The sequence below is a fragment of the Caloenas nicobarica genome, chromosome 16 (genome assembly GCF_036013445.1).
Source record: "Caloenas nicobarica isolate bCalNic1 chromosome 16, bCalNic1.hap1, whole genome shotgun sequence".
Classification (NCBI taxonomy): Eukaryota; Metazoa; Chordata; class Aves; order Columbiformes; family Columbidae; genus Caloenas; species Caloenas nicobarica.
Genome location: NC_088260.1, coordinates 8336267 through 8358459, shown reverse-complemented (window position 1 = coordinate 8358459; position 22193 = coordinate 8336267). Strand labels below are relative to the sequence as shown.

At 39.2% G+C, this 22193-nt stretch overlaps 1 protein-coding gene and 1 long non-coding RNA gene across 3 annotated transcripts in view; one reads left to right on the top strand and one right to left on the bottom strand.

Annotated features, from left to right (window-relative positions):
- The window catches only part of PPIL2 (peptidylprolyl isomerase like 2), a 71825-nt gene that overhangs the window by 20496 nt on the left and 29136 nt on the right, over positions 1 to 22193 (bottom strand). Inside the window, exons 10-14 of the mRNA XM_065646674.1 lie at positions 20987 to 21147; positions 19342 to 19417; positions 18018 to 18124; positions 5950 to 6039; positions 4518 to 4551 (exon numbers count right to left, since the gene is read on the bottom strand). Of these exons, the coding sequence (XP_065502746.1) occupies positions 4518 to 4551; positions 5950 to 6039; positions 18018 to 18124; positions 19342 to 19417; positions 20987 to 21147 (468 nt within the window). The remainder of the gene's footprint in view (positions 1 to 4517; positions 4552 to 5949; positions 6040 to 18017; positions 18125 to 19341; positions 19418 to 20986; positions 21148 to 22193) is intronic.
- On the top strand, positions 958 to 5363 carry LOC135995396 (uncharacterized). Of its 2 annotated transcripts, none has more exons than XR_010607098.1 (3): positions 958 to 1049; positions 2579 to 2682; positions 4253 to 5363. It is a non-coding gene; the product is annotated as an uncharacterized LOC135995396 (long non-coding RNA). The 2 variants fall into 2 exon arrangements; XR_010607099.1 differs by having other exon boundaries at positions 2576 to 2682.

The window sequence follows — 22193 nt, the reverse complement described above, 5'->3', positions numbered from 1 at the left end:
ATTAGACCGTATTCATCATTTCCATGGCTATCCAGAGTGGCAAGATATATTTAGCTTGTAACAGAAGCATGGTTAGTTATTCAGTCTCGTATCTGCAACTTGTGCTGATGGTGAAAAGGTGAATAGATCTAAACTGACACCTGAAGCAATCGCACATTAGCAACTACACAGAAAAAAGCCACATTCTCAGATTGTCTTTTGAACTAAAACAGCTTACTCTTTTGTAGTCTTTGTTCCTTCTAAAGACATTTTTTTCAGAAAGTTTTTTTGGGGGGGTTTTTTGGGGGTTTTTTGGTAAAATTACAGAAGTGGTACAACTTTCTTGCAAAGAGCTGAGAGATGCACCTAAAGCTTCAGAAATGTAGCATTCCAAAGCCAGGTGTGGGCTGCGAATCATCATTCATGACAATTGTGATTTTAAATAAATCCTTCCTTTTTCTGGCATAAAAATTGCTAAGCAGCGTAAGGAAGTGGGAGGGCTCTGATTCACAAAAATGATGGCTTACTTTCTGTAATTTTCTTCTTGTCATTTGGAACGAGGTACATAATAACATCTGACACTTCTATAGAGCTTTCCAAGTGAGGTTCTTGAATCATTTTGCAAATACGAAAGCCTTAGCTCAGCCAGTAAGTGTTTCTCCCCTTTCAGATAAGAGGACATGGTACTTTTAACCCCATATACCAGAAGCTGGATTTTCAGAGGGGCTGTAATCTAAAAGGAATTTATTCCTAGATATGAAGTCCTTTTCTCTTGTCCTTTTCTTGAGCTTCAATCATGCAAGAAAAGGGGCTCTAAAACTAGGTTACACTTTAGGAACTTGCTTTGTTAGGAAATCCCACTGCAGAACTGACCAAGTTTGTCCACAGTCCTTTACTATTGACAGTTCAGAGGAGCTCTGCCAACCAAAACGCAATTCCCATCTGGCCAGTGGTATTTTATCTTGGACTTTTACAGCTATTCGATGCCTCCTGTGTGTCCTCCTGGATTCATAAATGGACAGAGGCATATACATACAAGCTGATTCGTGAGACTTTCCAACAGGCTGCAGGTAAGAGTAGCTGTAAAAATGTCTGTGCCACTTTGAAAAGATAATTCTTTGCATATAGTTTTCCCTTTTTTCATACAAAAGACTTACAATGTTAAACCTATTTTTCCTACATGCAAATTTTCTTCTATTATTTGGAACACTGAAAATACAGAGCAGCTGCTGCACTTGAACTAGCATGAGTTAGACAGAATTATTCACAATGTTCAACCACTTAGTTGTTATAAACAGCAGGAAAAGATACATCAGAAATCTAAAATTCATTTTCAAATAATTAATCATTACAAAGAATGACCATGACTCAGCTTATTGCTCTGAATACTGCTTCTATGGGTGGTTATTTTGCTAGAAAAGAAATGAGCTGCTGCAGCACAATAAAATTTCTCCCAGTAGCCTTATGAAACATTAAGTTGAAGGCTGTAGAAAATTAGTTTGGTCCTCTAAATCAGTGTCAGCCTTACAGGACTATATATCTAACTGCTTTGGCAATGCAGGTCTGCCAGCTAAGTTAAGGTAAAACTCTATTCCCCACTCTTTTCCCAGTGTGGTATCTCAACTTCTAGACACCATAATGCTAATTTCCACCCGCCTCCATCCCAGGTTAACTGCTGAGTACCAGGAATCAGTTGTCCTTCATGTGTCTGCTGGGTCACGGTTACTATTACGATGGCCTAACAAGGACACATTGGGGTGCTGAATAACAAATAAGAAAGAACTAAAGATCAGTGCTGCTTACAGACAGGACTGTTCAGCTGGAGTAGCCGTGGAAGCAGAGAGTCAGTGACAACCAGCCTGGCATTTCACATCTGTGAAATGTTTCCAAAACACATGCACGCTTATCTATAATAGGTGAGCCAAGAGCACATTCGCAGTCTGTGTACATACGACATGTAACCTTACGCCACGTCGTACCGAACGTGCCCAAATCCACTCAGAAGCTGAACAGTCCTGGGCTTAGTTAGCAATGGAGTGGGTGATCATCAAAGTATTTGGGTGTTGCAACCATAAACCTGACACCTGTTGCTGACCATGGGATGAATGTCAGATGACAGACACCAAATGGTGGGAAAATTTTTTTGAACAAGTCTGTTCTAGTTCCTGAGCTGATGAAGAGGAATAATTAAATAAATATAACAAAACAAAAACATACACAGGCTTAATGCACCTTCCACATGTCAGTTTGGACAAGTTTTTTAAAAACAAACAAAAGAATCCCAAACCTCTTAGCCAGAAAATTTCAGTTAAAGCAGAAGGTTCTGTGTGGAAGAGTGAACAAAGGACGTTCTTTTTTTCCCTGAAGTCTTCCTACGAAAAGCTCTAACAGAAACAATTCTGGCAGTTCAAAATACTGATATTTAAAAGTAACCTCCAATTGAAATATGTGGGAAGAAAGCCCTGTTCTACTCTCATATGCTTCTCTGATATTAGAGAAGTCAAGTTATTTAGTCCCCCAGTAAACCCCTAAAGATCATTAAATCTTATGGACATTTTAGCTTTCAAAGATGTATCTATATATTTTTTTTTCTAAGCAGCAGCAAGTCAAAGAAATACTGAAATTCCTTCCAGCTTCCAGAAGAAATAAAAAAGGGAATTTATACTGCAAATAACATACAAGACCTAGGCAAAAATAAAAAAGGTACGAAGTACTGAATCTCAGTGCTTTACTCCAAAGCTTTCCTAACATGAATGCTTGTGATCACACTAATAACATGCAAACAAATGGATTAAAACCTTTACACTACGGGAGCCTGGGAGAGCATCACCATGTTTGCCGTGTTTTTACCCTGCTGCCGAACTATGCCTCCTCTGGCTGCTAGACAAATCTAGTAGCCCACCAGGTTGTCCATGTACAACATTTTCTTGTGATATTATCATATTCAATAAGTGATTAAGTAGGATTACCTAAAGTTCACCTGTCTTCAAAAATCTGCACCACTCATATCTACTTGAGCATACACTGCCCATTTTATTAGAATTTTAATAGTCTTGACAATTGTTTACAAGACATCTCTTCTGCAATACGTTCATATGAATGACAAGGAGGAAAACAAGATGGAAAAATTAGAAGTCGTTAGACTCCTTTTTTAAAATAAAAGAATACACATAGGAGTTTTCTTCTCCTGCGGGCTTATTTGCATTTTACTTCCTATTTGCTTTGCCAGTAGAGCTGAGTCTTGACCTTCAGTGCAGCTGCACTGCCAGTCCTCTGCCTACTATTAATTGTGCTGTCTTGCAATACTTCTACCATTTGCACAAATAGAGACAAGAATGACACCAGCAAGTTAATTTTCATTCCACAGCAGGATCTGAACTCCACTCTACAAGGGCGAAAGGTGTCTGAGCCAACCCATTACATTTCTCCCATCTCCTGACACCTCTTTAATTTATCATTTTAAAAGATGTTACTAATTATGTCCTTTGGGATTTGAACCGAAATGTTCCTTATAACAAAATCAAATCATATTTCTTTTGACAGTCCAAGCATATACAGTGACAAATCCTGTTAATGGGCTTTTGCCATCAAAACATAGAACCTTTAACTAGTCTCAAATCTTAGTGTATGCAACTGTGGATTATCACATGCAGTAGAAAAGCTGTTGCGGAACTCACACCAATGTTTACAAAGTAAATAGAGCTGAAGCACTTAACAATGACAGAGACATCTTTTTTGGATGATCTGTGAGCACAGAGAAGAATATAGTGCGTGCATATACAAGTGACACATGTACGAACTAGAATAAAAATGCACAGAGCCCCACAGGACCAGGCGAGGAGCTGTGGAGGTTGGTGACATCTACAAGCGGGTAGATAAAAGGTGCAAGTGGAGAATGAGCAATTCTACAGCAGCAACTAGAGATATTACATTTCTACTGCGGTGGGCAATGCTCTGAGGACCCCTCAGCTGCTACGTCTCCTGACCATTTCTGATACCATTATTACACAGATCTCCAACTAAGGGAGAAAGAGCAGGCTGAAGAATTTAGTAACAGTGACCCCGAAAAGTTAGAAAAAGAGCGGCTTGGGCTTTAGAAGGCAACTGACTGGGAGAACAGATGGTATCTGGCCATTCACCAGTTCTGAGACAGGTCTCAAGTATTTCATTAACACGGAATTTGAAAGCAACTTTGCATGAGTGTGTTTCTTCCTTTGTTCTTTGCCCTGGAAGGCCAGCTGTAAAATTGTTACAATTTTTATTTATTTTCTAGAAGAAAAAGGAAGCAAAGACCCAACAAGAATTCTACACGGAAGAGTGCCCAAGTTTTAGACTGAGAATATACAAGATGAAATTTGTAGCATAGTTAAAAGGGTCATAAAAATACAGTGATAAAATCTTTGCTTTAAAGTAGAAATACTCACAAAGTACCACATATCACCATTTAGAGGATTTTAATCTACAACGTGTCTGGAAAAAAATGTAACAACATAACGCAAGAACTGAAAACAGTTTACTTGATTCAAACTCAACCTTACCTGTTCCTGTTCCAGTCGGATCACCTCCTTGGATCTGTAGAATTTAAATAAAATCAGTAAGTTACACACACATATATATATATATATATATATCTGTGTGAAAGACATTAAATACAAGCCATAAAAGCCAATTCTGCTCAATTTTCTTCCTTCTGTACTCTGTCATGTTGACAAGTTAGCAACAAGGAAACCATTACCACTTACTTGGAGCTTCTTTTATTGCCTGGCTGTCTTCTCCTACATTACTTATCCAAGAGAAGAATGACAGTTTTATAAAAATAATAGGTCTCTTGTGGGTAAATAGGCAAAACAAACAGTCTTGAATGGGTTAACCAGATCATACTTTCTATTATGTGCTGGGCTGTAACATGCTTTTTAACTGACGATGCATTGCTTTTGGAAATGAAAAGGCTTTACATTTTGCTACCAATCTTCCACATGATGGGAAGGCAAGAAATGAGGGAATATGGAATATTTTCTGTAGTTGTATCTGTATTTCCCAGTATTCCCCTCACTATCTGCAGTTGGAAAAATCCTCATGTGAAACCAATATTTTAGAAACATAATTAATCACTGGATATATATGCAGGATCTACAGAAATAATATTCTGTATTCTAATGCCATTAGAGGGAGTGTGCCATGACTAGCTTCACAGCAATAGCACACAAGCACAATTTTAATTCTAAGTTTAACACAGTCCTGTCAAAAGAAAAAAAGGTTATTTTAGGATGACAGGATGGAATGTAACATTCAGTGATGTCCCCTGGAAGATGTGCACTGCTTTCAGGATCAGGTTGTTAATTCTTCTGAAAGAAGTTACGAAGACAGCTACAGTATCCTGAGTTGCCTGGACTATACCTACGTAAATAAAGATCTTTGACTACCAAAGTCAACTTTTTGGGTCACTAGGTGTTCTTTAACTCCTTCACAAAGAAAGTCTGGGCATCTAGTCCTGGAGCACACTCAGGAGAGGATGATCTGACCGTATCCAACTATCACAACCTGAAACAGAAATTCAGCTGCTTTCTAAAGGTTCGTCTGAATGGGATACCAACAGGCCACAGTATTACTTATCCAAATTAGCATTCCCCTCTGTCTCTCCTCCTGTTCATTAGCCACCCACCCACAGCTTAGGGAAGGTAACAAGAGCCTTGCCAAGGCAATGACTCTCAAAGGCTTTGCCTGGAACGCCAGCAAAAGCATTACTAAATGCAGTGATGCTCTAAGTGACAATATTAGTGGGAGACAGTTGCCAGTAACAGTACTAAATACAAATCTAGTAAGTTAGGACAAGCCAACTTCTGATGGTATATTTAATATACATTTATGGCAAGTTGTCATGCGTGGAAGAAACTAAAATTGAATTAAGCTAAATAAATACTTTGAGGACATCACGTATTATGCATCACACAAGGTTTGTTCAATACTCACCACAAAATTACGAATTGATCTGTGAAAAATCGTTCCATCATAATAGTTCTTCTTGCACAATTTGATAAAGTTTTCACATGTTCGGGGTGTCTGAAAGACAAATGGAAGTTTTAATTAAGCAATATCTTCAGACAATCAAATTGGTCACTACACTCTTTAAAAGAATAACTTCCCATTTGTGCCTTGCAAAGAAACAATCATGCAGGATTCTTGAAAATGAATGAGTCTCTGTCTACAGAAAAAAAATGCAACATATGCTCTTTTAAAGTATACTGGAGAGACACACATTGTGTTAAATAAATTAAACCCAGACCTTCCAATTAGCACAAAGAAGCGTTGAACACTAGCTCAGGTAATGTGAGCTCCCAGTAGACATAATGATGGTGAAAGCAGGTAAGCTCAGAGACTTCCAAGTAACTTAGTTCCAGTAGTGTATTATAATCCTGTTCCAAATGGGGACTTCTAGCACTGAAAAAAGTTAATTTCCCAGAGTAAGAAAGAACCTGATTTCTCTGCTCCACTGTTTCAAAGTGAGCACATTGAAGCTAACTGGGAGAGAAGCATTTGGTCCTCTTCACCACTTGGAACTAAAAATGGAACTGACCCCACAAGTCACTGCACCATAGGAAAAATAAAAAAAAAAACTTGTTTTCAAAAATAATTTTTAAAAAAGGCGCTAAATATATTACCGACAGTGCAAATTAAAGCTAGTTATTTGAACTTATGAGCCATGGCATTCAAACAGTACCTTCCGAAAAACTTTACTGTCTACTTAATTATCCTGCCACTGTAACTGTACAGATTCTCTCCTCTGCAATACTAAAATACCTTCACATGTACCAATGCAAGTACAGAAACAGCCCATTTTCTATACTTGGACATGTTTTCCAGCCCCACTGTGGATTAAGTGCATGAATATATTCCAGTTTTACAAAAGAAGACATCTAACTAATCTGAGTCATTACAGGCATTGAAAATATCCTTATTGTTGTATGCGCTTGGAAGTAAAGCCCCAGCATGAGCTGCAACGTCTGTAAATGAACACACACACACAATTTGAAGCCTCTTTCTGAAAGACACTGATTCACTTTGCATCGGTCTGACATCATTCTTGGTCTGAGAGAGACGGTGAGAGTGAGCCATGCAACCTGAAGGGACTTAAAAGCAAAAAAGTAAGGCAAGCCCGATTACAGTCATTTACAGATGAAATCATCTTTATCTTTTTAATTGTACATCCATACAAGTAGTCATATGGAACCATGCAGAACTTGAATTTTCTATAATATTTTTTTATCCGAAACACAACCATTCTCTCTCCTCTTTATTTACACTGAAATATCCCTTAATTATCCAAACAAATTCCACCTGCCACTAGAAATTCTTTAAAATGATTCCTTCTTAATAAGACAGATATAGATGACAGTTGTCAGCTGGGCCGTCACTGGAAAAATAAACAAATCATAATGCAATCTTACACCAGCTATTATCTCAGATTTCCTTTATAATTCATTACTAGGTTAAAATGGTAACGGTAATGTGTTTATCGTAGAATGCCACTAGGGCATGTAGCATCCTGAGGGCGACTTGTAAGTAAATATATTCCATAAAAATTGTTTCAAGCAATAGGAGGTTCTCCTACAGGTTCAATGTTTATAGCAAATTTGAAAATTCTTCTTTGAATTGGACATATATGTTTGAAAATATTCGTTGTATATTACATTTCAAGTAAAATTCAATCCTTGGAGAATCATTTGTGCAGGGTATGCTTCCTTTATAAGACAATATCATAACAGCCTTGATCCAAACATAGTGCTGTTAGTTGTCCACTCATGAAAAATGTCAGTAAGGATGAAAATAAGTTTAAAAAATTTCTTTATGAATCAGAAATGGAATCAGCAGCTTTTAGCCTAAGGCACTTTATCTCATGAGAACCAAGCACTCTTTGGAGAGAGAGGCATAGTTAATAAGTTCTCTGGGGGGAATATAGCAACCTGTAATTAATTTTTTAAGAAAAATGAAATCAGGCGAAAGACTGAGTCCCCTAGGAATACATATCAAACCATTTTAAATTTGCGCAACGTTGATAACCCAACACAGATTTCCTATTTATTTTCAAAACATGATTTGTAAAATATACATCAAAAGCCTGGCTCTAGTAATGTATTTTTTATGCAGGACCTGACCCTTCTCTCTAAATGGATTTCTAGTTATTATATCTCTTCCCAGAAACAAGCTTTTCAATTGCAACTGCAGAAATATGTCGTATACATGCAATAATCATTTCACTGCAAGGTTTTCTTTAAACAATCGCCACCAAATTGGTTCCCATGGTCACCTCATGCATCATACAGATACATTTGGCAGGTAAACACTTCCTTAGCAACATTACCATTACCTTTTACAGTGCTTTTGAGTAGACACAAATAAAAAGGTTTGCATTCAATCAGTAATAAACCCCAGTTTCAGTCACGCAGTTGATCTAGAATATCTGGCTAAGATTATCTGATTTATACAAAGCAGTTTACGTTCTTGCCAAACCTCACACTGCCAAGCACATTTCAGAGACTTTTTAAAGCAGCGCCCTGTCCAAAGCAGGAAAAAAAAGCTTGAGGTTTATGGGAGAGGTGTTGATCCTCAGTAATGAAGTTACGTTCTGCACTGACCATACAAAGACAGCCAGTCTTTGAAGTCTTTGTTCCAACTACAAAGACTGATGAGGAATACATATAAACAAACATTTGAGTTCAAGCTCTTGTGGAAGATGTCAGACTCAGAGTCTTAGAATGCAAAACTGTCTACATCTTCAGAAACTCCCTCCACATCACTTGCCTCACACTCAGCTGGAGGAGGAAGGGATGGTCGGGGCACCTGGAAATGCAGACGCGCAGGAGACAACGCCGGTTTCTTGTTGCCTCATTACTGGCAATGGGCTCCAAGCTCGCTTTGTACTTCTGGCTGTTCTTGTGTTCTTGTCTCCAATTGACCTAAACAGCAGCAGCTAACTTTTCCCTCTTTATTCCTTTTACGTTAAGCAGGAAATGATTTAAATTATTTTAATCTGCTGACTGTGACTCAGACATCTATGTGAGAAAGTCAAGGGAAAAATGCCACTTGAAATAGTTAACCTGTTGCTCTGAAAGTCACCAACAGAGAAAAGGTTATGTTTTAAACCTACTGCAATATCTGCTCAGAAGGATGCAGTGATAGTCCTAAGAAGTCAAATTTTAAAACTCCGGAAGGTTTTTCACGTTGAAGACTGTGGTAGGACAGTCCTGAGAAATCCTTCTTTTCTTTGATCAAGCTGGGACCCCATAAATGATCATGGTGTCTCTGTATGATGTTCCTCAACTTAAAGTCACGTCTCTCTTCAAATGACAAACAGTAAGGAAAAAAAAAAACCCACCAAACTTATTTATACCAAAATGGGACTCCTGCTCCAAGTATTTTGTAGATGCCAGATAACTGTTCCACTTTTAAGTATTAAGAGAGCAAATGTTAATTTCCTTTTTGCCAGCAAGGGTGGCTCCAAACCAGGCAAAATTCATCTCTCTTGCTGCATCCTGAGACCCGAGCGGTAAGACTAACCAAGTCAGGTCACTACCTGATTTCTTGGTTTGCAGCTTTCCTTTCTCATCAATTAAAACGGGACATTACATTCGTAAAAGTTACCTTAACTCGGAATTTGTATTGGGCAGCTGAAAAGCCAAGCAGAAGTAGACTAAAAACCTGCGGCGCTCCTGTTGCCAAGGTACAGGGGATGGGAAGAGAGATGAGCTTCTGAGACGTTGCCATGACTGCAAGGAAGAGGCTTTACTATGTGAAGAGCTAATCATTTCAAAATGCTCCGTCCCCTGAGGATCTGTATGAACCTTGAAGAGAAATTTCACACTAAGCATTCAGAAGCTGTCATTTGCACATCTGTATAATTTCCTTGTGTTAATTCCACTTCCCTTTTATTTCTTTTTGTCTCTCTAAATTGGATGAACTGTAGTAGTTGCACTAAAGTAGAGCCTTGATATATGCTCATTAACCCTATGTTTCAAAGCAGAAATAATCTGGATAATGAAAAGCTCGTTCCTCACAAATTGTGTTCTACAGCCTTCATCTTATCACACAAATGCCAGAATCCTGCTACTAAGAGGCATGAACTAGTGATGGAAATTTTTAAGGCTTCAAATGAAGCCGGCGTTGTTTTTTTTTTTACATAGATCTCCTTTAAAACGCACAGTAGATTTTGTTTTGCTTTAGTCCATTTATGTACTTTTTTCTTTTTTGCATAGACCATTTTCATTCTTGCAATTGTTCATTCTAGCAATGGTTCTAATACCTAAGCCATGCAAAGGCGATTTGGTAAGGTTAAACTCAGTTCTCCCCATCTCTTTCAATCTGCAATCCTTGTAGCCTGCCCATCCCACAGGAAAGAACTCGGCCTAATAAAAGCTTGGCTTTATTTAGGGCTTAGGCAGAGGCAATGACCACTATCAGGTGCAAGTGTCTGGTCCCTCCACTAAGTCATGGAAAGAAACTGGACACAGAAATCTTTCTAGTGCATTTCAATGCATAATATTTACTAGAAGGCAATTTAAGCTGCCCTGCTTTGCTTTGCACCGAGGGACTAGGAGGACACTCCACTTGTTTCAGAGCAAGAGGGACAAGAAAACCCAAAACTCCACAAAGTCCGCTGCAATAGCAGAGGAGAATTTCACCACGGGAAGCCCATGACATTTCCCGCAGGAGAAACGTTTACTAGAGACCCGAAAAATCACCCCCTGCCAGATCCACTTTCCTGCTGACAGCTCCCCTGCGTGCGAGACGGGTTGAGGCGGTGACAGGTTACGGTGGCAAACAACAGCTGCCTAGGGTGGATCAGTTCAAAACCGACACAGTTCGGATAAGCGACACCATTCTCCATCTGGTCATACAGACAGCAAACAGGTTCGGATCAATTTGTGACCCAGGATCAGAAGAGCACAGTTCCAGAGAGAGCAACGGGAGAGATGAAAGTCTCAGGGCATTGTGGGGTAGAATACTTGGCTACACTCTTACTGGTATTAAAAAGAATCAGAACAAGCAAACTACGCCTCGGGTAATAGATTGCTGACTTGATAGCAAACATTTGCCTATTTTGCTACCTCAAAGCCACAAAGTTCACTTAGAACAAAGAGCAGAACTATTGCATTCTCATTACATAGAAATCCACTATAACTTCATTACGTATTTAGCAAAGATGCCAGCAGATAGCTAAATTTCACTTTTCAAAGGCATTTCTTCCACAGTACTGACATTAATGATGCTACCAAAAAGTTTTTCGAAATCTAAGCAAGATGTTCAGCTTAGATAACATGCCAATAAAAAACTGACATTCTCCAGTTTTATTTTTCACTTTTTTGCAAATACAGGGACAATCAGTTTAGCTGAGCACAACTCAAGTTAAACAAGGCATCTAATTCACTCATCTAATTTGTCGCTGTTAACTACCGCCATTCCAGAGGCAGAGCTGTCATCCCTAGCCACAGTTGTTACTTTTTCCCTAACTTTTATTTATTGCAGCGGTAGAAAAGAAAATAATCCTCTCCCCCCCTCAAATCTGTCAGTCACACAAGGGCTGGGTGCCATAAGGATGGAGCTGGCAACCACGATATAGCACCACTATTACAGTCTAAATGGGGATGCAGCTTTAATTGATTGAGCAGCCTCCAGCAGCTGTAAAACCTGGAGTATCACAGGTCCCGTGGTGGCTCCCTGGCATTTTGTCTGTCTGCGACTGGCACATAAATCCCACCTTTTCAGAAGATGCAACTTGTCAGCAGTTCCACACTAGACAGCCAAGCTCTGGTAGCTGTCAGCCTCCCAAGGTCACTCTGCTCTCATCAGAGAAGCCAAAGTACAAACAAGAAACGTGTCAGGGAAGGATGAAGAGCAGCAGCTGTGTAACTCCAAACTGCCCACCTCACCCTCGGGTTCGGGATCACCAAGTGGCAAACGCGGCTGGCACAGGATGCCTGCACTGTCATATGTCAAAAAACAAGTGACACAATCGATTCTCTCCCTCAGATCCAGCTTGCCGGGGGGGCTGGGGAGGCAGAAAGGTCCAAATGTGCCAAATGCCTTCCCACCCATTACCCAGTGCCAAAGGCTGCCAGGAAACCACGCAGAGACAGCAAGGGCAGCAAGCCCCATAGTGCAGGGACAGGTTGACAGGGGGGTGACCCAGCACCCTCCTCAGCCTCACGCTGAACGTCCCACTGAGGCACAGGGTGAAATCAGGGGCTTCCACTTCCCCTCCACTGCTGCCAAACAGCACAATGGCAGCATCCAGATAAAGCACTTCCTACTAATATCTTGCATGAAAATGTTCCTCCTTTCTCAAGCACAGGTGTTATACCCCCAAAGTTAAAAACATTTAAAATATTAGCTTCTAGTTAATTAAGAGCAACAACCTGCTAATCATTATGGCTGCATAGAGCCATTTCACTCCCAACCACAAAGAGCACAACATCTGTCTGCTACTGCAGCGCTTTGAGATAAAAACACACCGGGAACAACAAACATTTTTATCCAGCTGTTCTACTGGAAAAGGATAGTTTTGTTTGTTTGGGTGGGGTTTTTTTAGTTCTGTTGACCAGCTCTTCCTACAATAACCTACTTTGGTGGAAAAAAAAAAAAAAAAGAAAAAGAAATAAGCCATTTACAACCATGCCAAGACTACTGTACTTTATCCCTATAACCATATTACCGAGTGAACAACACAGTGATAGAACATCAAAAAGTTATTTGCCAGATAGTGCCACAGTTACTGTGAGGGAAAGTGAGTAAAATAGACATTTAAATCAGAAAGAAAATGAGATTCAGGAAGACTGGGAAACATCATCATGCCAGGAGGTCAAAGGATTTTTTCGGCATCTCACTTCTTTCCCACTGGAAATGGATAAGAAGTTTACAGGCTTCTGATCTTCAGAACAGTCCCTCACACAAAAGGAGAGATGATTTCAAAGACCAGGAGCTGGATTACACATTTATAGATCATAGGCATATTTAACAGGTCAGAAGGCCTCAAAAGATTAAAACATCAGTGTTTGTAGAATAATGGCTTCTTCAGATAGTTATGCCAAGACATCATCATTAAGCAGAGTTTGCCAGGTCCTAAAACCTCAAAAAGCATTTGTGGAGTGCTGGATGGAGCTTTGAAATCCATCTCACATTCCTCTTTGCTATGCCAACTTGCCCTTAAACCTTAAAGTATTAAACCTGAGAGAGGTGAATTTACAAAAACTGCCATGGCAGTTACGGATTAGTATTCAATTACCGCTACCGGCATGTGTTTAACCACCAGATCATTACCCCACAGCGACCACTCTTACGAGGAGAACTCACAAAGAAGAGAAGGGAGATAGTGCACCAAACCACCTGTTCATCATTTTGACAGGGAATTCTGGAGTGTTAAATTTGTGTATATATTTCCATGGTGCAACAGCAACAAAATACGAGCACTAAACAAGAAAGCCCCAAAGCAACATAGAGACAAAGGCAGGAATTTTTATTCCCTTTCACAGGTGCATAGACCAAGAGCCTGCTACTCTGTCTATTCTTAGGCAGGGCTTCTGATTCCAACAGGCAGCCTAAGTTATTTGTGTAGCTGCACTCTAGCAATCAGGCATCTACGATACACATTATTGCCTGGGAATTAAAAATTATGCCTGATTTTATTGCTCATAATTAAATTTAAAAAATGAGATGCCACTGATATAAAAAGATCTGTAACCAAATGACATAACCACATCATGCAGCAAGTCCATGGCAAAGGCACAGAATTCAGAGTTTACCAGCTTCTAGTTCTGCACTCTATCCACTATACCACACTGCTTTTCTGCTTCCAAACCCAAGTCAGTTTGATGTTTTGCACTGGGTAAAGCCTCCACCTTGCCTTAAGAGGCAGCTCTGCCACCTTCAAGGTGTAACTGCATCACTATAGTCGCTAATACAACGGAATACGCACAGATGATATAGACAGTTGTTCCCAGCAGCATCCTGACTAAAGCAGCTAAAGAACTTGAGGAGACTAGAAAAATCACAGTTAATAAAATACAAGAAATCCAGCGATATTCATTGCCTTTCATCAGTTATTTCTTCATAATTCATTTGTTTGGTGATGTATAAGACTAGAGTTGAAAGAATAACACTTGTTGGATGCTGTTCAATCTTCTGTACTCACCAGAATTACTTCTGGAAAGTAGAACTTTATTTGTTTCCAATTAGTATATACAACGAATGTTGCTTATGCCCAGCTGAACTCAGCTTTCTGGAAAATGTCCCTAACAAATGGCCATCTTATTAGTCCCCATCAGGAGGAACATACTTTATCTGAATAAGAAGACTGGGAGAAAAACAAACAGCAACAAAGAGCACTAGGCACACTGCTAAGATGTAAGAGAGAACAGGAGTGTACCTTTGCTCAATTGAGGCACAAATTCAAAGCACGGAAAAAAAAATCCAGCTTATCTTCCAAAGTTTTTATTGCCTTTTCTCAGGTCAATGACTTAAACCACACGTCTTTCTGGAACCCAAGTGAAGTTTTCTGGTGCTCTGATTTCAAATACAGAAAATATCTGGATTCTAGCCCTATTTCTTGATCTCTTTCTGAATCCCGTCACTTCAATCACACTTGATTTCCTCTCTGGATCAATACAAAACATTTCTTAATTAGGTTTTTGGTGCTAGGAAGAATCTCATCAATATCAATCTTATTGATTGGTACCTTAAAGTACTAGTGTATGAAGATCCCCAGATTTATTTTTTAAAAAAGTTTCCATGCGTATATATAGACTGAACTCCAAACAATCCATACTGTCAGTTCACAAAAAATGGGGAACAGAAGAGCTGTGAAGGGAAAGGGAGCAGGAACCCAAGGCGGGTCCTGAAGGCAAAGAGGATACTGGGTGGGCTTCAGCAGCAGTGCAGACCGCTGACAGCACAACTGCAAAAATATTTTGCTTAAATAGACTGCCCATAGGCATGAAAATACAGTTGAAGACTCAGTAGACATACAGTCTAAGACAGCAAGTATGTCACTTGCTGTTGTCTACTTCAGCAAGAAGACTTAACCTCAAAGTGTATATTGAAATCTAACCAGTAAGACTATTTTAAAATGTAATTTGAATGTTGCAAGTCCTACCTCCAGACACAGGTATTCATTTGTCATATTTATATAGCCGCTTCATCCCCAAGCTTCCTAAAGCATTTCACAATCACGTATTTGCAGTACTGTGCAAACATACAACCACTGCTAGAGTGGTTTCCATAATAACCAGAGCACAGGATATCGCCCAGCAATTAAAAAACAGGAGCCTGTGGTCAGGTTGAGACAACAACCATTCAAGCAGTGTTCAGTCTTTAAAAAGAGAAGCTAAGCACCACTGTAGTATGGCTTATAAGTCATGTACTTGCTCCTGCAGTTGCTCTGCTTGAGAGAGCAGATGTATGAATTCCCCAAATCACGTGTATTTTGACTGAATTCAAACAGCAATGACAATCTAATACTGCCATTGTCTCTCTCATTCACTCAAGTAGCACAGATATGTGTGTTGAATCCAGAGGTCCCAGATCTGCTGGTGATCTCAGTGTGTATCAATATAGTGCTTCGGGCTGAACTTTGTTCTTCTGTTTCTTTCTGAAAAGGCAAGGTACTACCCATGCCAACTACATTAAAAAAAAAAAAAAAAAACAAACCACAAAGGCTGAAAAAATCAGGCACCAAAAACCCTGTGCAACATTAATTTGGGTGAGCATTATGAGAAAGTTCAGTTCCCCCTGGCTGCATTCAAGGACCTTACCAACATTCTACACTTTCGGAGGAAAAACAAATCCTGCATTTAAACCATTTCACTACACAGTTCCAAATAGCTCCCAGAACTGGTTCAGTTTGTGCACTGAATAAGCCAGAAGAGCTGATAAAAAACTCAGCCTGTGATTAATTAAGACTATTTCCACATATTTACAAGCAGGGTGAACTGGATGTGTTTAAATAGACTTGATTTTGGCATTTCCCCATTTTCTATGTCTGTCTTTGCAATCTCAATAGATCCATTGTAGCTGATCTGTGCATATGTTTGTGACCTATATATGTGTTATATGTTTGTGTTTGCTGTGTCTGCACTGAGCTATCCTATGTGCTTAACCTCAGTGTGATTCAGGAAAACCAAAGTTAGAAGCACAAACTCCTTATATAGTAAAAGGAGAAAAACAAGCAGCTCCCGGAGGAACTGATTTAATAGACTTAGGATGATGATCTAAAGTAGATGTTGTGAAAACCTCCCTAAAGCAGCAAGTTTTTCCTACTTATTCTAAATATACATTTTTTTCCCCTCTGCAGTGCCAAAGGTCTGTTTGATTCACACAGATTTAGTCGACACCAAGAAAAGAAAGAAGCAGATGGCTGGAGGCCAGTGTTCAAGCAGGTCTGGTTGTGTAAAGCAGCGCACACTTCCAACGCGTACATGAGGAAACAGCGCGTGTGTGAAAGGGAGATGAATAGAAATTCATCTGGAAAAAAGGAAACACAAGGGATATCATACAGGATGTTTATAATGGGCAGTTGAGACCGGGTCATCAGGACTGAGTGACACTGGCCACACATGTGGCCAAAAACCCCGCGCTGATAAGAATAGCTACAGTCAGCCTGCATTAGCCAGGAGCCAGTTTGAGAACATATGGCAAAACAAATGATTCAATGCAATCTGCTCATTCTACCGCTTCCCCCAAATATTGCTGTACTAACATCCTCTGCTTTTTGCCTCATTACATAGTGTTACTATTTAAGAGCATGGAAAGCACCTGTAGGCATGATGGGGACCTACAGACTTACTAGCATGATATGCTGCTGTGGAGGTTCTCATGCTGTTTCCATAGATCAGGTTGAGATGTTGACACACACTGTGCTCCTTACTCGTGCGAGAGGACTGAACTGAAGGGAAAGCCAGCGGGCTTGTCCTGTTTGCTTTTTCTTTCTCCCAGGCAAAAATGGATTCATTCTCCCAGCGCATCTTTGGATTTCACACCAGGCACCCCAGCTCCCAGCCAGCACCGCTGGGTCACAAGTAGCAGAGGTTTTGCCATTTAAACTCCTGTTCACATCCTTCAATTTCCTAAAATATCTACCTTCAGGCCTATAGTCTCCTGAGATAAAAATTTCAGTAAACAACGGAAGGTTTGGGCTTTTTACATTGAAAACTTTTTTCCTTTTATAGACATGGTTGTACAAATAAATAAGCAAGGACACTAGCAAACAGTGACCTCTGAGACACCAGTGACGGCTGAGACATCAGTGTCACCACAACTCATCCATCGTAAGTCTTGCCATGTTTATTATTTTAAGAGTCACAGATTTCCCCCAGAATCAGACTGTATTGACTATAAAAAACTCATTTTTTTTTTAAATGAACGTCTAGCTCTTAATGGCAAAGGGAAGATGTTTCAAAACTTGAACCTTAAAAACTGAGACAGCAGGAAGTAAAAAATATATTCTAAGGCTTTCATTTAGGTTTGTTCTGTAAACCTCAGGATTGTTTGTTCTGTAAAAGGATTCCAAAGCACACCTAACCATTTCTGGGGATCTTGACTACCTGTACTCAGGCTGACAGACTGCCCTCAGTTTCACTGAGGTTCTTTCCCTGGTTCTGTCAGTAACCTGCTGTGTAACCTTGGATTATTCTCCCTTCTCTGTGGCCTTCCTTCTTTTTTCTCTCTGCCTTCCTTGTCATTGTTTGGGTCACTGTAATCCTGACCCTTTGAAGCTCTAAACATGTACCTTGACATGTCGTAAGTAGTCCACTAAAACGTATGGGACTACTCACAGAGAACAGTTATACACATAGTAGTATAGTATATAAAATAATATGCATACATTTTACAATGGAATTTTGTGTATGTATGAAAACACACCAAAACAACCGAAATAGTTTTTTAACTGTATCTATTACAACTACACACTATTCCTTTCTTTAGGCATTTCCACTGCCAGCTCCTATTCTGTTTGTTGTCTAGACAGATTCATCTCACAGGGCAGACAGTACCATATCACAGTGCAGCTCCAAGTTTAGGTCTCCCTTATTAGTGTGAAGTCGCACATAGCCCTTCTTCTTCACGTATGTGTATCTCACAACATCTTCTTCAATAGCAGCTGTATCAAAGCAAAAGACAATAATTAGTTCTCTGGAAGGTTACTGATTAATCTTTAGAAATCATCAGAATCTAGCAATTTGTTTTCTATCATCTGACCTCTTCCTCAGGGCATTGGGTTTTCAGGGATTGCACTCTGCAATTCATCTACGATAACCTCACATTAATCTCTGTGCAAAACACTTTCCATTATAGAAAACCACCAACTCTTTGAGAGCCATCAATATCATCTCTATTATTAAGTCACAGAAGCATTCAATATTACACACTATAATTTTCAAGTAATGTCCACCAATCACAAATGTTACTTTGAAACCAATTTTTTTTCTTGTCAAACTTGGAAGCCAAGCAGGTAGTCATCAGTCAGCCACAAATTGCTGACATATGAGGACCTACTCAGTTCTGAAAACAAATGAAGCTACGTTACTGGAAACACTACTGGAAAGTCACACTAAAGGATCAATCTAGGATGTCTCCACTTCCATTTTGTCAAAATGTCCAGTTAGTCACATGTTTTCAACACTCAAAGAATTACCTGCAAATCACTGTAATCCACCAAGTAAAGGAACTGTACTTGGTAAATGCAGTTTTAGCAAAGTGTTTGATCTTTGCCTAAGTGTGTGGCATACTTCTAAACTTTAGTGCCAAAAGCCAGAGCTTTCTCTTCAACTGGGAATACTCATCACTCAGCTATTTAACCATTATTCAAATCAAATAAATTTTATACATTTGTGTTCAGGCTGGAGAACAAAAGGAAAACTTTATAGTACTGAAATACACTTTCGCGTAACCGTGAAAAGCAGTAAATCAAAAGTTATCACCACAAAATTTGCTGTCGTTCTAACCAATACTGGGTCAGGACAAAAAGGTGGTAAAGATTCTGTATCCTATTTGAGGACAGATTATACTTAATTCCTAAATTTACATAAGTGCATATCCCATTTTGTGGTCCCCGGGCACAGAAAATACCTCATTAATTTCAGTTCAACATAAGTAACTGCCATTCAAAGCTGAAGCTAATTCACAATTGCTCCATTATTTTCAGAATGAGCTCACTGGAAAATAAGGAAACATCTGCTTAGGCAACACATTTCCATGGCATCATTACTGACCGATTATCAATGCATTCCTTCAGTCCTCATACATGTATGTGTGCTAGGGAGGACACCTTAAAACTGGAAAGTAAACAAACAGCTTGTAGCTAGGAAGTTCGGGTACCTGCTTCGTGGGTAGTTTCAGGCACCATTGCAGTGGAGGTGAAGGAAGCACTGACTGCGCCAGTAGAATAGTGAGCCTGTTCACAGCAGAAAAAGGAAGAGAAAAAGACATTAAATCTCAGAGTTTATCTACTAAAGATACTAGGTAAGCACCAGAAGCACACAAATGTCATCCTTGGGAAGGCAGACTTTCTGCTCTAGCTCCTATAGAAACAAACGCACAATGCAGCGATAATTCTCCATCTGTTACCCACAACATTTGCTCTGATGAAACTCCAGTTAAGGCTGCCCGTGTGCTGAGCTGAAGGGGCTGATTGCTTCCACTACAGTTTAATACATGATTATGCAAAGATTCTATTACCAGAATTTATTTGTACATCCACAGGTGGAGATATGAAAGGAGTACTGCTGGCAAGACATCTGTAAAATTCTCCAATGTTGCTGAGTAAGTGGAAGGAAAATCCAGTGAACCACAGAGATAGTGCGGAGCAAAGCAAACCACCCTCTCCCACACACGGCCCCTCTGCGTGCAGAGACACTGTCCCACGGTTCCCCATGGCTATTTTGAGCTTTGTAATTCTCCTGCAGAAAGGAAATGTGAACGTCACACACGGATTTTGTAGCAAATTACAAAGATCTAATAAACCCAATCTAATACCTTTAGAAACTCTGGGGCAGTGTCTGTAAAGAATACAGGTCAGGCCAATGCTCTGCCCATAAGGTTACGCTGCGTCCTACACAAGTTTACAGTTATGCCCATCATTAGCTGACAATCTGACTCTCCAACATATGTAGAGCTCATCATTCTTCCTCGCCTCTTTTTTTTCCCCTCCCTACATCTTTTGTTTTCTTACAACACTACGGTGCCCTGAAAAAGGGGCAGATGTGATCCTGCTCCTTGGTCACATATGCTCCCTAATCTGTCACTAAGCCTTCTCATTAAAAGCCATATGCTGCACTGCTATTCGTTTTTGTGGAAGTGTAATCAAAGCACGAAGACACATACATCCCAGAATTATTAAAGGAAAGAAGAATACTCTGTCTTGCCCTTTTCATACAGCCTTTGATGTAGAAAATCCAATTGCAGATGAATTGTTTGTCTTGACAACCATGAATGCACAGTAACATGTACCTGGAAGAACATTCTTTAAAATATTACACTAAAAATCCTGCATTCCAGTGGAAAAAAAAAATGGAGAAGCAGCTGTGGATAATTTATAGATTTGCCCACACCAGAAATGATTCACTTGCACTGCCCTTAAGGTGTGTTCTCTCAGCCAATAACTGCAGGAAGCAAATGATAAACGAAATCAAAGCAAGAGATTACAGCTTGGGAAAAAAGGTTCTGCCAACATATACATCATAACCACATCATAAAGATTCCTCCTTCTTACTGTGCTTCATTTCTAAAATATTTAGGTTAATTTACCATGATTTCACAAAGAGAAACTCACTGACACATCCAATGTATTTCTAAGGAGACCCAATATGATTCTCCTGTTTGTATCTGTGACAAATTTCCATTTAACAGAAAACGTAAGGAGAAGTGTCTGTTTATACTGCAATATGGCCTCTATGCTGAAAAACATCTATTACCATTCTTGAAGAAGCCAATCAGTGCCAAACTACAAATTAAGTCAACTTACTGCATTCAGCTTATCCACTTTCTTCTTTTCAGGAGCCTTCATAGTAGCTGCAAGAATATCATCGCCTTTGAATTCCTTATAAAGCTCCAGTAGAGTCTCTCGGGTCTCTGTATTTGTATTTTTCAAATAGTAAGATGGGTCTAATTTTGCTTTTTCTTCATCTAGATAAGACAAAGTTAAATCATTCAGAGTTAAAGAAAAATTCTACTTTGTTCTCATTCAGTTTATTACATACGTAGTAACACGAAAATCTTCCAGATACTATTTCTACTTTTTTTTTCTTTTACACAAAAAGGTCTAGTATATTTATTCCTGCAGAAACAGTAACAAGTAGTAATGCATAACACTAACAACAGTACAACTTGAAATATAGCACAATAAATGCCAATATGATGAAGTACACCAAAAGAAAAACAACTTCAAATGAACTACTGTAAAAATTTTTTTGAAGCCACTAAAAATTATTTAAGTTCATGCAAGTCTTGTAAAATTTTTATAGGACAATGAAGACAAGATACAGTTGAATGCAATATAAACTGCTGTGCTTTGTCTCCTCACTGTATGGTCAGGCCTGTGATGCAAAAATCCTAAGGTCAGATCTTTAATGTGACACCAGGGGGAGGAAAACTGGCAGACTGAACTGTAGAACATGATTTTTTTTTTTTCATTATTTTTATAAATTTCACTTGTTCTCTATCTTGATATGCCTACTATTTGCTGGTATTAAATATTCTATCTCTGAGATAATACCCACTTATTTTTAGCAGGTAAACAGAGAGATGCTTGCTTGTAAGACCCAAAAACCACACCATGCTTAGAATCAGCAATGAGACCTCATTAGAAACGGTTCTAAAGGAAAACACAGGGGCAAAGGAGAGAAAATTTTTCCTTCAGCAATTTAATATTAGCAGATATTACTAAGCATTTAGCTCTCAAAAAAAAAAAAAATCACAAAAGAATTGAGAAGCAAATTTCTTACTTGTGATATCTAGAAAGAAAAATAAAGCATTACATTTTTTTATTATTAAAATAATTTGGGGACTATTTTAGAAAAACCGGTATCAATCTTTAACTTGGAAGATGCCCGTTGTTACTCAGACAGAAGGATGGGCAATACCCTGTTAATACACATGAACGAGCCTGGCAGACAGGTATGGGAAGATGAAGGTTTCCTTGTCTGGTTTCTGGCACAAGGGCAATGGACCTT